This window comes from Phycodurus eques, chromosome 20, assembly GCF_024500275.1.
Source record: "Phycodurus eques isolate BA_2022a chromosome 20, UOR_Pequ_1.1, whole genome shotgun sequence".
Lineage (NCBI taxonomy): Eukaryota > Metazoa > Chordata > Actinopteri > Syngnathiformes > Syngnathidae > Phycodurus > Phycodurus eques.
Genome location: NC_084544.1, coordinates 9481711 through 9497602, shown reverse-complemented (window position 1 = coordinate 9497602; position 15892 = coordinate 9481711). Strand labels below are relative to the sequence as shown.

Here is a 15892-nt window from a genome sequence, read left to right as displayed (position 1 = left end):
CAGAAAACAAATCTTGTTTATGAAGTGAATGTCTACCCCAAGCAAGATATCAGCGGACAAAATAGCTTGCTGCCATCTAGTGTTTAAAATTGAAAGGAACTGATTCTTCATTGTCGAGTTTAACCCCCCCAAAAATGAATAACGCTTGTTTGTCACTCTGCCTCAGTTATATGTGAGTAAAAAACAACAACATTATTGAGACTGGACATGGGCTCAGTCTTGAATTTCTACGTCGTGGTAAAATAACCATCCATTTTCAGATTGGAATATCGAACGTCCGATTGGTCGTTGGTTTGGTCATGTGATGTGGAACTAGGCGGTTTCATGGTGAAGCGAGGTGGCCTAACTGGACCATAGTTGGGGCAGAAAAAAAAGCGCGTTTCTTGCGTTTGACCATCAGGCCTTAAATGCAGGGTTTTTATCGTTTTAAATATGGTAAGTTTTTAAGAAACACGATATACATGTCTGTTGTATGGCTAACGTGTAGCACGACAATTGCGAAACTGAAAGTCCATCACTTCAACTGTTTCCCAGCGATTTTTGCTAATTAGCGTCAAATGACCTTGCTAAAGCAGGCAAGCTAGCTTTGAAAAAAAAAAAAAGGCACCATTAATAAAATGATTGCTCAAAGTACATGTGCATTCGAGGTGTAATATTAACTCGCGTTTAAAATGTTTTCAGCGAACACCTGCTTTTTGGGAAAAAAATTAAATAAATAAAAAGAGCGCACCTTGGTTTATACACAACTTGAAGAGTTCGCATGTCTCCAACTGTCCGCCATTTTCTCCTTGTGTTCTGTGGGTGTCAAGTTGAAAAATAAAATCGTCACACATTTTACGAGGTGGTTAGGTAGTGTTACCTACCTAACCACCTCGTAAAATGTGTGAGGTGGTTAGGTAGGTAACGTCAATTAGTGAATTCCTCGAGGACAGTTGTTGCTCTAAATAGTAACTTGAGAGGCTACGTGCTTGCTTACATTTGTATTACACAACTTGGCAAACTGGTGTTTACTTCTTAGCACAAACATATTGCCTTTATCATCATATTCATCATGATCAAAGATAAAGCTTATTGCTGATGGCCACTATCAAAGACTGGCTGGTACAGGTTTAACAATCAGGGACTAAGAGCCAGCGATTGTCCGAGAGTTATGAACCCAGCAATTAGACCTAGCCGTCCTTTCCCCCCATTTGTCACTGCTATGTAGGTGAAGAGATACTGTTAGTTTTAAAAGGGAGAATACTACTGTACTCAGGCTTTGAATCATGAACATGTCCTCAAAAATAGTAGTAACCAAAACATTTTACACCAAGTACCTCTAAAACTGTAGTAATCCAAACATTTTACAGCCAAGTACCACCTAAAAAAAATCCTTAGGTCTCAAAAGTACCACCATAAAGGCCAATATTAAAATGCAGTTGTATAGTAGACCTAAATATTCATTTTAAAAAAGGCAGAGGTTTTCTTCCTAAAAAGTACATTATTCTAAGTCACTGTAACATTAGGCACAGTTTGAATATTAACACTGCACCTAAATATAGGAAAATTGACGATTCAATTGAAATGTATTGTTCTTCAAAGTTAAATACAAAAAGGAACAAAAAATGGAATGCCAAAATGTTTCAGTAAAAGTTCAATTCAGTTGAAATTTATTTAAACAATCTACTACTTGAAAAGTAAAAAAAAAAAAAAAGTACTGTACATTAAAACTGAAATATTGGATTAAAGTTTAAATAAATAAGTTTAGGCCACTGTAGTATGTAAATTAACACTGCACTTACATATAACAAAATGAAGGAAAAAAACAGCTGTACTGAATGATTCAATTAAAATGCATTGCACATAAAATTGTAATTAAAAAGTCTTAAAACTGATGAATAGCTGAATCTCTGAAAACTCAGTCCAGTTGCTACTGTCGAGCGTGTTTAATTGGAAAAACATGTTAATTTTTTTTAATACCTTCTCAAATATTAGGGAAGAAATTATATCGATCCAGCAACCATGCTGGAGAGCATGTGGACGCATGGATTCCGACCATACATACATATAGTCTAGACTTGCCAAAGGATAAGAGTATTGGGACAAAATATGGTGGGGTTTAAAAAAATAAAAAAAATAGGATATGAGATATGAAAAACATGTCAGGGACTTGGGGAACCTTGTTAATGTGCTGATATAGAGTAAAAAATAATTAGGATTTTGTGATAAAAGTTGAAACATTGACCAATGAGCAGTAGGGTGTGCACAGTGGGAGAATTATTTGTAATGGAGAAAGTTACACATAAAATAAGACTAAGAGACAATTTGACGACAAATGGAAGATTTGAAGTTATAGAACACAAGAACCATCAATGCTGGACAATAGGACATTGATTTGAAGATAAGGGTTTAACTATGTTTGTATGATGTGCCCTGACATTGTTAAAAGAAAACTCAATTAGTGTTTTAAAAAAATCTGCCTAAATGTGTAATAAACATAATTATCTGAAAGATTAAATGCAAACACGTTGTACTTATATACATATATATATACTTGTTAAATACAACTGAAGGTTTTTGGGGAGAAACAATCCCATAAGTCCCATGTGTTTGGTTGTAAAATTGAGTTATAGATGGTTTCAAACTTGGTTGTAAAATTGAGTTACAGATGGTTTCAAGCATTCATTACCAATAATTTCGTCACATACCAGTAGAGGGAGCCCACGTACCCACTTGTGGTACTTGTACACCACTGAAGGCTTCTTTATACTCGCTTGGACGGCGAACGCGCTGACGTCACTGCGGCTGTCAAACGCATAGTTTGCCTTTATACTCGAGCGCAACCCACGCGCGCAGTTTTGAAAATGTACTGCAGTTCACCTCCGAGTCAGGGGTGTCGCTACGGCTGGTATTGGCTAGGACACCACAGGATGGAGTTTCTTCTGCATTTTGTTGGCCATTTCCGGTAGCCGTTTTTACTTTCCTTTCAGTAACAAGGAACAAAGCAACAACGATGGCGACTGTGGAACAGTGTCTGCTAGAACAAATGGACCTAGATGACCAGATGGTACGTTTAAAAATGCTGCAAAATCGATCGAGAAGGCGGCGGCATAGATGGTATGTAGAACCAAGGGGCCCGCTGAGTACGTCAGTACAGCATGTGACTAAAACGGACCAATCACGAGATGATCTCCGCGGCGTTCGACGCGCAGCAACAATTTTTGCTGTGTGCGTGTCAAGCTACGCAGAGGGGCCGCGCGGGGCAATTCGTCGGCCAAGTGATGCAATGCGGCCGTATAAAGAGGCCTTAAGAATCACTGCTCCGTAATAAATAACGTTACACAATTAGGGGATAGTTTAATGTATGTTCCATAATAAAAAGCTGTTTATTCTACATACTTTGTTTATCATTTTGTTAACAGTGATGTTTTCTTTGTAGGACACTCAGACACCAAGGGGCAGCAACCAAGATTCACTTTCCTCCCAGTTGTCCAACGGCTACATTCTGCCAGAGGGCAGAGTCACTCCCAATGCCATCTTTGTCGGTGGGATTGACACTAGAGTAAGGATGTGTGAGCTTGACTGCAAATAGCTGTAGCTGTTGAATGCATAAGACGTGGTTGATTTACATGGTTTGTTTACATGAAACCCACGTTTGTACAGTAGAACATGTTTTATGGATGGTCTACGAAAATATTTTTTTACTTTGACTTACCTCCAAACCTTTAGGCTAATGCAGCCGAAATGAGGGACTTCTTTGCGACATATGGTACAGTCAAGGATGTGAAAATCATCACATACCGTGGAGGACTCAGCAAAGGGTACATTCTCTATATATGCACTTACATATGGCATCTGTGTCTTAGTTAAACACAGTGGTACTAAAAGTAGTTCAAGATGTTACTTTTCAATATTGTACATTAGTTTTGAGTTGTGGGTGTAACAATTCTTTTTCCAGGTATGGGTTTGTGTACTTTACTGAAGATGTGGACGTTAAGTCAATTGTTGATGTAAGTACAAAGTTTAAAAAAGGAAAAACATTGTTGTGTTGTTGTTTACAATAGATTGTTTGTTTCTATAGCAACATATCATTTGGAAGGGGAAGACACTCAAGCTGGGCCCCGCAATCATCAAGCACAGGACTTGTCGTATGTATTCTGAGCGCACCATCTTCATACCATTATAGATGTTTCTGCATTACTTATATGTCATACTCTCCCTGTCCCCTGCCCTCAGGAACTAGACCACCACCGCGTATGATGCCACTTGAGCCTTGGATGAGCCCCTCCCAGTATGTGTACTGCACATGCTGCCCACCCAATGCAACTTCTATGACCCAACCCTCACCCTTCGTTAATGGTGGAAGCCCCTACTATCACGTAAGAAAAGAACGCGCACCTACACATGTTACAGGCATACTAGGGTTGGGCATTGTTAAGATCCTCCTGATTAGATTTCGATTCTTGAGGTTGCAATTCGATTCAACATTGATTCTTTGGGTTGCAGTTCAATTCCGTATTGATTTAAATGCTCCGATACCGATTGAGTTAAGAAGTACAAATGCAAATAAATATTTATAGAAACATTTATTTTTGATGCCATGTAAACATGGCACGTCACATTTCTTAAGCAATAAAACATCTGAAAAAAATTCATATCACTTGTGCATATGTAGTACAAAAGTAAAAAAAAAAATTGACAGTTGTGTAAAAACTCTGAAAAGGTAAAGTGCATAATAAGGCTGGGCGATAAGGCTGAAAAAATGGTGACTAAGCAAGCAGCCGCAGCATTGTGAAGTGAGCGACTTCTACTTTAAATCTGATGTTTGGGGTCATTTTGGAATCCCCTGTTTATTCAGAACACAGAATATGTACAAAGGTAGGGATGCACGATAACTTTTTTGCCACCGATGACATGCTGCTTCTCTTAATCAATACAGATAACAGACATCCATCAATTTTTTTGTACCGCTTCTTCTCACTAGGGTCGCAGGCGTGCTGGAGCCTATCCCAGCTATCATTGGGCGAGAGGTGGGGTACACCCTGAACTGGTTGCCAGTCAAGTGTAGGGCACATTTGAACAAACAACCATTCGCACTCACATTCACACCTACGGGAAATTACGAGTCTTCAGTCAACCTACCATGCATGTTTTTGGGATTTGGGAGGAAACCGGAGTACCTGTAGAAAACCAACGGAGACACGGGGAGAACATGCAAACTCCACACAGGCGGGTCTGGGACTTGAACCCCGGTCCTCAGAACTGTGAGGCAGATGTGCTAACCAGTCATCCACGATTTCCAGGCCAAGGACCCCCAAACTGATGCAAAACTGGAGCAGGCACCCCTTACTTATGTATATTGGAGATAATTGTGTTTTATAGCAAACTGCAGGGATCTCGTTTGATGGGTGTCCCGCGTCTGAGAGACACAAAAATTAACAGGGACACATCAAGTATGATCAATGTGCATCTTAGGGCGCAGAGCGATGGCTCAGTACTTCAGCATGGTGCTGGAATTCCGGCGTATTTATTTATTTTGTAGAGACAGGACTCTAGAGTGCGACTAATTTGGTCGCATATGCATATATCTGAATGTTGCAGTTAAACAAAAAGAAAACAGAGGCTGGCTACTAGGCTTTGCATGATCAGGATTTTTGGGGCCGATCACCAAGTTTAAAAAAAAAAAAAAAAAAAACGATTACCGATCACAAGATGGAGCTATGTGACCATTTACATGACTTCATTCATTTATTATATATACTTGTGTACTGTATACTGAGTACTGTATCCATCCATCTATCCATTTTCTGTACCGCTTATCCTCACTATATTCGCGGGCGTGCTGGAGCTCAAAATTATTCTCTCATTTTAGACAAAAGTTAAAACATCAATGACCTCTAGGGGGCATTCAAGGATTGGCCACTGACATAAGTTAACAACATTACAACATGACAGAAATAATGGGTGCTCACTTACTGTAATTAAATTACTTTAATACTGTTTATGACATGCTTACGCTAACACTACCCCGGCTACATCGACGGGTGCTGTCCAGAGTTTGCGTCCGTTTGGCTTTTCCTTTTTTTTTTTTTTTTCCTCCCCTCCACGCTGCGTAGCTTGAACGGGGCCTGCTCGTCGTGTATATTCTTCAGGTGCTCAATCAAATTTGTTGTGTTGAAGCATTTAGATGACATTCCCCACAATGTAGTTCAGTTGTGCACAGACTGCAAATAACTTGCGTGTTGTTTGTCTGAGACACCGCAAAATAGTCCCACACCAATGACGTGTTTTTTAACCGACAAGATTGAAACAAACTTAATTGGCCGTCAGATAGTTATAGTACTGCGCCACAAGACACGTGACAAGGCTAAAAGTAAACTAGCTTTTTTATTCATACGCAATGGCAAAGCGGAGTTAATTAAATGTCTTGTGCGGAGCATTGATCGGATCGGCGAATTATGACATGTAAGCCGATCATCATAAGATCCTAATTATCGTCCGATACCGATCACACTGATCAGATCGGCGTAAAGTCTCGTGGCTCCAAGTGCGTGTCAGTGGAGGAAGAAAAAAACATTTCTGCGACTTGAATCAGACACAAGCAACCCATCGGGGTCTCTAAACCAATCAGAGATAGTGAATGGTGGGGACCCGCCTTCTGATTGGATGTGTGTGTGTGAAATGGGCGCTCGCGTACATGAAGCCAAGTTTTCTGACAGCGAGCCAGTAGCTGCACGATTACAGAAAGTTGAGCGGCATAAATGGAATTACTTCCAAAGCCTAACGCCACCGCGTTAATGTGGTGGGAACATTTTAAAGTCAACCCAGATGAAAGCGGCCATCCCGCTAACACCAACGAGCTGGTATGCCGAATTTGTATTAAGTCGCAACAGAGAGAACACAACTTAAAACCTCAAAGTGACAAAATCCATCCTACCCAATTTCCTCAGCTCGGAACAAAAAACACAGTGGGACATTTCCCGTTTCCCATCAGCTTGCAATTACGGAGCCCTTTGCCCAAACAATGCAAACACATACTTGACAGCATGTATTGTGCTCACATTACATACAGTATAGCATTACTGTTGTAAGAGATGTAGCCATTAAAATTGATGACAAAGCAGCATTTAAAGAAAGACAGCAGACAGAAAAGTAGTACAAATCTTGAATCAAAACAGGTTGCTTCGATCTATGGGTTGTTATTAATGTTGCTACTTGGTACTTTTTCTTAACCAGCTGGAAAGTTGATTGGCAGTATATTGCCCGTTAAGGCATTGACTGTTTATACCTCTGTCCCAAATGTTTAATATTTAAGTGCAATGTTTGTGAACAGAGCCTGAGTCTGTTTTATTTAAATTAGATTACAAATTAGAATATTTTATTTATTGCTCTACATTACAATGTAAATGTTCACTATTCTTAGAATTAGAATTAAAAGTAACTTGTTCTTAAAAATAATGTAGTGGCATTTAAATGCTCTAACATTATATTGGCGGCATAAAAATCCTCGATACTATTGTTTGTCATGGTAGCTTTGGGGAAAATATATTATCCAAACAAATTTGCTATCGTGACAGGCCTAAACACATAATAATATTGAAAGAGCAATAGCAATGGATAACACAAAAATATTGTACAAAAAGTATAAAAAAATAACAACTGTAATAAAAATCTGCAATATAGCGGGAACAAGAAGAACCATGATATAGCTGCGCTCCAAAGGACATAAACGGTAGCGAGTGTAGTAGTTAAGAACTTAGTCACTGGATGATTGTAATTTCAGCAAATGCTGGTGATCATTTGCTAATTTACTGTGGAAATTGACTATTTTTGGTGTCATAAGCAAAGAATTTTGGTCAAAATATTCATGACTGTAACTAGCTAATGCAGCAGCAACAGCTGCTGCCAGCTTGTGCCCCGCTGCAGGAGGCGGCTCTTATCATTCCAGTTTTTTTCGATATTGGACCGATCAGTGTGATGCCATTTTTTTTCCCAATAGACTGATAATTATCTGTCCCTATAGTTATCATGCATCCCTATTTTAAAGATGTATCAACCTCCCCAGAATTTTATTAATCCTCCCTATACTTCTATTAACCTCTACCATACTCTTATAAACACTTTCTATACTCAAACACCTTTTAAACTCTTAAAACATGCAGTAATGCACAGTAGTACTATACACTGTTTTATTCCTTTTTTTTTTTATGTTTTGGGCTAGGAAGAATTTATTTTACCATTAAAAAAATTTACAACATACACTGAATATCCCGCAATATGGCTAATTATGCACGATATGAGTAGGAAAACATCCGCAATGCACTAAATCGCAATAGGTGAACCGCGATACAGCGGTTCACCTATATATCATTATCGGGATATAGAATGGCCCATATCGCGAAAGGATTTTTTTCCATATCGCCCAGCACTATTTATGATGACTCTAGCGCACCAACAAATAGCCAAGTGCACTTTAAAGGACGTCTTGATCAAATTATCCTATTCCAAACACTTAAATCAAACCTGGACTCCTTTTTTTGTTTGGGCCAAGTGAACCACTCACAATAACAGACCAGTTTCAGATGTGACCTTGGGTCTTCCTTGAGTACTGACTAATAGCTGCAATATGCCATCAAAGCACTACATTTGGACACATTGTTCAGTCGTCTAGTGTGTGAGTAAGAGAGACTCCTGACACAAACACGTTTGTATTGCGTCACCAGCTGGAATGGTTTTACCCCTGCTTTTCCTCAAGAGACTTGGGCTCATTAGCACAACTTAAAAAAATGGAGGTCCAAGATGGAGGCCAGATTACTGTGATTGTCAAAGATACTTGCATGATAAAGGTCATCTATTAATATCAAGTTGGGGAAATCAAATCAGTAGTGCAGGGAGATGTAGTGAAATGCTTTACATTGTACATCTGAATTTGGGTTAAAGGATATGTATTTTAACATCCACTGTCATATTAGCAGCCGTACCCCTACTCCCAATTTGGAAGCGTTATGATTCCACAGATGCCAGTGAATCCTCATAATGCGTACGCCTACCAGGTACAATTGATTTGTTTGCTCTACTTTCTGTCCATTTCTGCTTACCGAGCATCTGATCTGGTCCTATTTTCCTGTTTTGTACTGTCTGACATCTGGCCCTTTCCCTTGCACACACACAGTACGCTCCGCCTTACTGGACAGCTGACCAGAGAGCACGGCTGGGCAATCAGGTGAGTCCATATGGTGAGAATGGTTTATTGGAAGTTGGGCTGCAACGATTAATCAAATTACTCGATCACAAAAAAAGGGCAAAGCAAAATCGCTGCCTTGACGCATCGCAGGGATCATATTTCCACACGACTCAGTTTAGCAATAAGTTGGCACAATGGCTGCGAGTCAGGAGGAAGTGTCTGTAAAAGAAAAGGTGTCTAAAGTTTGGGATCATTTCACACTTTACAAGGAAGAAATAGCAATGTGTAGCCTACCACAAAAACATGTCTTCGATCAGCAACACAGGGTAACGTATCGATATTAGCTACTTTGGTTTAGCCTACCATCGCTAGTTAGAATGTATTGTAATACCACACAGTAAACACCGTAATTTCTCGTGTAGAATGCACACCCATGTATAATACGCACCTCCAAAGTTGACCTCAGAATTCTGGAAAACCCTCCTACACAATGCATGATTTTGCTTCTACCAATATGATCAAAACATTAAGTATAATCTGTGTTTTGGTTTTTCAAGTTATTCTGAAGTTAAGCACTTTGCACACGTAATATTTTCTCGATTTACTTGCTCTTATTTAGAAATTCACAGCCCTACTTTTATTTAGTAAATGAGAAAACACAAAGTTGTGTGTAAGATGGGTACAATTCTTTAAAGAAAACATGAAGGACCAGGCGAAACTCATTTAATTTGATTTTAATGGGATTCATATTAAACTGTCAAGCATTTCAGAAAAGCATTATTATTAAACAAAACAACCATACAAAAATTAATGATGGTTGTTGTTTAGTCATAAGTCATATTTAAAAAAGCAATATTTCACAAATTGTGCCAGAGTATGTAAATTTATGAGCACAACTGTACATATATGCAGTCATACGTACCCCTGTCAAATTGGAATGAAAGTGTAGGCTACACCTTTTTCATAACCTCTAGGTGGTGGTGGCATTTTAGAATGAAAGTGTACATCTTTCTCATAACCTCTAGGTGGCGGCGGCATATTGGAATGAAAGTGTACAGCTTTTTAATAACCTCTAGATGGCAGCATACATTTATAAAATGTGAGGTGTTTTTTTTTTTAAATACATTTTCCCCTATACCTATGTATCATGCGGACTATTGACTTGACAATTTTGGGGAGGGGTGGGGCCTTCGCATTATACATGGAAATTACAGATAATCAAGGATAGACACAGATGCACCATCAATCATGTTATTGTCCAAATGGTAAGAAAATAAGCATGTAATAAGCACATTTATACACAAGCTGCCCAGGACCACAACGTGTGCCAAGTTAACCAACACGGCAGCGAACTCTACACTTCATTCACTGATGCCCGCGTCATGCAGTAATTCTATCTTCATCTGTGTCGGGTGCAACTGCCCACTTGAGTTGTACAACAAAGTGTTAAATGCTAAATCTGTCTTTTAAAAACATGGTCTACCAAACGGCTGCTCTGACATTTGTGGTAAAGGCATCTTTGGACCTTAAAAATTATTATATGATCTATTCTTTATGTGCTCTACTGATTGGTCGAGCAGGCAGTTATAGTTATTGGACAATCAATGTTGCCTCAAGGGATTAAAAGTAGATGCTCAAGTCATGTTTTATTTTGGACAAATTCAGGGCTTGAAGTTTACCAATTCCTGATTGTCTGTGGCAAGTCAAAAATACTCACGAGCAAGCTAGCAAAACGTATAACATTCCCAATCGGGCAAGCGTATGAAAAACATTATTGTCATATGTAGGGATGGCACAATAGTCACATTGCAAAATTAAGAGCGCTTATAATAATATAGCGCTTTGGAGGTACTGTATACGAATGTAAACATTGGATGGATTGGGATAGAAGTGCATGGTAATATATGATATGAAGATATCTTTTTCACAAAAACCTGTGGGGAAACGCACAAAAACTACTAAAGCCAATTAAGAAGGACTCTGCAAACAAGAAAAAGTATTTTCAGTATTCCTGCTATCACCTCTTTGCCCCACCTGTACCGGCAACCTTCCTGCAATACCGTGAGCTTTCCCACAATAATTAGCGTACCGGGAGAGTAATAAATACCGTGATGAAACCGAGCTGTGACAGATGGCAAACATTTGAGTGCACTTTACCGAACAGGGCAAGCTCAAGTTTGCCTCGGGTGAGCCAAAATTTAAGGGTACTTGCCCTTTAAAGTAAACTTGAGCCCTGAAATAGATTCCCCCTATTCAATTTGTGGAACTCCTGCAAAATGTTTTAGTGCCACTAGATGGCAGTCGATTCTTGTCGTCCTTGCTTTGTGCTATGTTAAATCATTTGAGTCACTCTCCAAACTAGGAAATGACTCCCATTAAATTGTTCTTTTGTAGAATGCTGTTGAGTGTGGCGTTCAGACCATGCTGACCGTGCTGTAGCTCGCACAGCTTCTGACCCCACACCAGGTAGTGCACCACTTCAGACTTGGGGTTTCACGTCGACCGTATGCCAGTGAAGACCAGCAAGTGATGTCTTTTCTGCCCTCCTCTCTCAAAGGGTATACAGGACATCAGAATACAGATAAGACGAAACCTCTACTTCACCCGACTGCCACAAACCTCCCCCCTGACATTTTGTTTCTTTCATTCGCTTGGCTTCTGAGGTCAATTTTAATTTATTTTCTAGTCCCATCACAGTCACCTTTGACCCACAACTGGTCGGGACCACAAACCTCAAAGTGCTTTTAATGTGTAAAGATCACTCAGAAAAGGGTCACGAGGAAGAGCAGAGCACTCTCACCGTACCAGCTTGTTTGCTAATTAATTACCCGAAAAAGTGAGAAAAAAAAAAAAGTATTTTAAGATCACCTTTTGTGCCTATTTATATTTTTTTTACATTTTTGATTTATTTAATTTTTTTAAATGTTGAGTTGGTCTTTATTTTTGACTGTAAAACAATATACAAAAATATGTGTATATGATAACGGCCTGACAACACTAGTTTCTATGCTTCAACATTTTGGCCATTTTATTGAGTTTTTACACCCACGTTTACTTTGTTCTTTAATTTCACATGACATCGGGTGGAGGCGAGCACTGGTAAGGCAACAGAGTCACATTTCGCACATAAACTTGATCACACATCACTATCACATGGCAGAGTTACCAGCCAACTTGTTTGAAGTTTAAAAATGCCTTGAAATGCCTTTGACATTGAAGGACATTTCAAGTGCTCTTTTTGGGAGAAGAAAGTTAACACATGCATGACTCACTAGGGTCCTAGTCGTTTGTATTTGAGGATTCATCCTGACGCAAGTTTTTGTTTATTTTACACTTTGTAAGGTAGAAAAACCAGCACTGCCTCATTTGCACTGCACATATGGTGATTGTTTTTATTGCCTTTGTCTGGATTGGTGCATCTTGGCGCAGGTTGTATATGTTTCAGGATTTTCAGGTCTCGTGTGCCCCTAAAAAAAAACACTGCTGAAGTGTGTATTCAGGGAGTCTGGGCATTGCACTGTTCATTTTTGTAGTGTTCCATGTGTTTGGATAAATAAAAACTATAATAAAAGTTTAACTGTGGTGTCTTGGGAGTTTGTAAGTTGTTTTGCAGCCTCCATTCAGGCTTTTCTTCATTAGCAACGGCCTATGTCATCTTGTCTTCTTTTAGTGGGTTGCTGTCAACTGGTGTGACTTGGGCTCCCCAGGGTGCCATGACCACCCCCTGCTCCCCACCCAACTGCCTCTAGTCAGACGCCTCTAAATTATGAATGGCTCTGGATTGCCGCTTATGAAATATGAATTTATCAAAAAATGCTGGGGGGTAACACTTTGAGCCACACACGGCTAATGGCACTTCGACGCGGGCATGATTGGTCGGATGGAGAGCTGTATGCTACCTAATGGGGGCGTGGTCGTAAAGAAAACATCACGGGGCGCTCTAGTCTAAAAAGTCGTCCAAGTGGGTGAGCAGGGAGCAGACCGCCCTGCCTTGTCAGAGCTCCACGCCACATACCGGGAGCCTGCGAGTTACACCGAATCCACGCGTCTCACTCCCACCAGCCGTGCCGAGGAGGCTCACGTCAACGGCGGTACATTGTACTCTCAGGACGGCTCACTGACGACCACCAAGCTCGGTGAGTTTATGCTCCCTTTTTACTCGCACTTAAAACTGTTTATTTACCCCCGTGGGGAGGATTTGTCAATTGTCACTTTTACGCCCCGAAAAACTAATCGAATGATAGTTGCGTGACGTTTCACGAGACGTGTGTTTAAAGTTTTTGTCTCGCTGTCGTGGGGAAAAGTGTTTGGAATCACGGGTATATGAATTGTGTGCGTGTATCACGTTAAATGTTAAATCCACTCGTCACTGTCGCAGGTTGAAGGTGTGTGCGCCTCTTGCAAACAAAATGGTGTCATTTATAAAATAAAAAAAATGTTTTTGCTACCGGTACTTTATGGCTTGTACACTGGACGCATATGAGGAGTCGTAGGGAGTGTATTAGGTAAATTGACATTTTTAAGCTGCTCTATTCACATGGAACACTAGTAGAGCTAAAACAACACATCTTGGTACATCTCGAACGTTTTTCTTTAAAGGATAGGAAACAGAAATCCATTGGACTGTGCCCTTGTTACTGCAGATACAGGTCAGGAAAATGGAGACAAATGTGAGACTAAACATGAAAAATAAGGATTTATGGAGCCAATGTTGCTTGCTGTGCTTATGTGACAATCATAAAACAGAAAAAGACACTTCAGTGTCTTTGCATCGGTATGGCAGAACTGGCGTCCCCAAAGATATTTCAAATCTAAATAAAAAGTTTCTTCGAAGTAATAATCCCTTTTGAGTCTAACGCACTTTCCCAGCCTTGTCTGCCACGCCTTCATGCAATCCTGGAAAAAATTCTTCCGGGATCCTCCGCAGCTCTGTCGTCACGACCATCTTGATGTCGTCCACGTCTTCAAAACGGGTCCCCTTGATGACCGCTTTGAGCTTGAGAAAGAGGAAAAAAATTCCACTGAGCCAGGATGGCCGAGTAGGGAGGTTGCTCCAGTACTGCGATGTTGTTCTCTGTCAGGAACTGTCAGATGCTCCAGGCATTGTGACGCGGCATAATGTCCTGCCACAACTGTCATTACTTCTCACACTGAATGAAGCAAATGTGGCAGCATCTCTTTGAGGACATGCTAGTTGAACCTCTGACACACATGAAAGGGCAAAACCCGTAGTTTGTATTGTATACGCATGGTTTTTTTTTTTTTTGCTTTTTTTTTTTTTATCCCCTTCGTGGAACCTTTCTGACACCTTGCAGCATGCTGCTAGCAGACCACTTGGAGAGGTCACCATTGTAAAAATGAGGTCTTTCACCAGATTCAATTGATTTCAGAAAAATTATTGTTGTTGTTTTGCATTTGACCAGAGTACAGATTACTGTGTGTGCCATTTGTTTTTCCAGTCTCATGAAAACACTTTAATGTTGCTAGAGGGGCAATTTGGCCTGCTGTCTGTCTTCTCCCTTTATTCACAATTTCTTCTCTAATGGACACTGTGAGTCAGTAGGGCCCTCCTTTGCTGATACTTGCTATTAGATATAAAACAGGAAAGAACACTAAGTGCATGAACGACCACCTAGTGTCCACACAGCAAAACAAAAGCAAATTGGCATTTTTGCCCACTGTTTTTATACAATACAGTGCATTTTTTGTTTATCAAAGATGCATTAGAACAAGTTGTTGTTTTTTGTTGGTTTTGTTTTTTAGCCTGGGGAGAATTAATGTCACTTCAAATAATTTCAATGGGGACAATTGAATTGAGTTACCAGCTTGGTCACGGAACTACAGTAAGTCATAAATCAAGTTACCACTGTATTTAAATATTTGTATTTCAATGCTTTTCGGACTGTCACTCAAAACTGAGCAGCTATCATATTAGTATAGCATATGCACGATAAGTGGGATTTCTAAAAATGCAACTGGTGAGGGAATCAGTTACTTATCGTCGCTATCTATCTAAAAAGCATTTATTTGATTAGTTTCTTTTTCAGCTACATCTGAAACACTAAATTAAGTGCTACACCTCTTTGCCTCTAACCATTCCTTCAAGTAGAATTTTCAAGACTTATTCTGATCTGAGTCTAAAATTCTGCCAAGTGCCATCCTGTAACTGCAAAATAATGATGTTGCCATAGTTGGATGCTTGGCAATTGGAATTAAATATACCCATAAATTTGTGTTTGAAGGTGAGCGATCAGGATGACTGGAGCCTCCCCAGTGGCTCGGGCTGTTTACTGTGAATGTTCTCAAGCTCGGTCAGAGTCTCCCTCCCCGGTTAATGTCTGTTGCGCCACTCCAAACAACATCCCCCCCCCCCCCCCCCCTCCCTGAGTGTGTGTATTCAAGTGGAATAGCAGAGGAGACGGATTACACTCTCCTGCAAATCGTCTGTCATTTCCAAGAGACTGTTACAAGAGATTCTCAAATGAGAATCCGCAGTACGCCCGTCTGCCGTCCTTCTCTTTTGCCTTCTCTTTTTTTGCTTGGCTTTTTATCTGCCTCCTGTGGCTTCATCTTTAATAGCTGTTTCTCCCATCATGGGCCTTTTTGCTGCTTGTGTGAGAGCAAGTGGTGAGATTCTGTTTGAAGTCAACATGTGGAGAAAGAAAGACCACCTGTGCAGGGGAGAAAAGGCCTCGAAGTTTTGAACTTCCTTGAGTTTCTCCACAAGAA

At 40.1% G+C, this 15892-nt stretch overlaps 2 protein-coding genes across 8 annotated transcripts in view; both read left to right on the top strand.

Moving 5' to 3' along the window:
- The first annotated feature begins 332 nt into the window (after positions 1–332).
- Positions 333–12740, top strand: dazl (deleted in azoospermia-like). Of its 7 annotated transcripts, none has more exons than XM_061665496.1 (11): positions 333–435; positions 2970–3046; positions 3419–3541; positions 3709–3800; positions 3938–3989; positions 4061–4127; positions 4216–4358; positions 8955–9032; positions 9152–9202; positions 11558–11629; positions 11721–12740. In XM_061665496.1, the coding sequence occupies exons 1-10, from the start codon at positions 408–410 to the stop codon at positions 11600–11602; spliced, it is 756 nt and encodes a 251-aa protein (XP_061521480.1). In that variant the 5' UTR covers positions 333–407; the 3' UTR covers positions 11603–11629; positions 11721–12740. The 7 variants fall into 7 exon arrangements, with proteins under 7 accessions (XP_061521480.1, XP_061521479.1, XP_061521481.1 ...); XM_061665495.1 differs by having other exon boundaries at positions 8952–9032; XM_061665497.1 differs by lacking the exon at positions 8955–9032.
- Positions 12741–13128: 388 nt separating this feature from the next.
- Positions 13129–15892, top strand: part of rftn1a (raftlin, lipid raft linker 1a) — a 37086-nt gene continuing 34322 nt past the window's right edge. The window contains exon 1 of the mRNA XM_061665002.1: positions 13129–13299. The gene's annotated coding sequence lies outside the window, so the exon portion shown is untranslated. The remainder of the gene's footprint in view (positions 13300–15892) is intronic.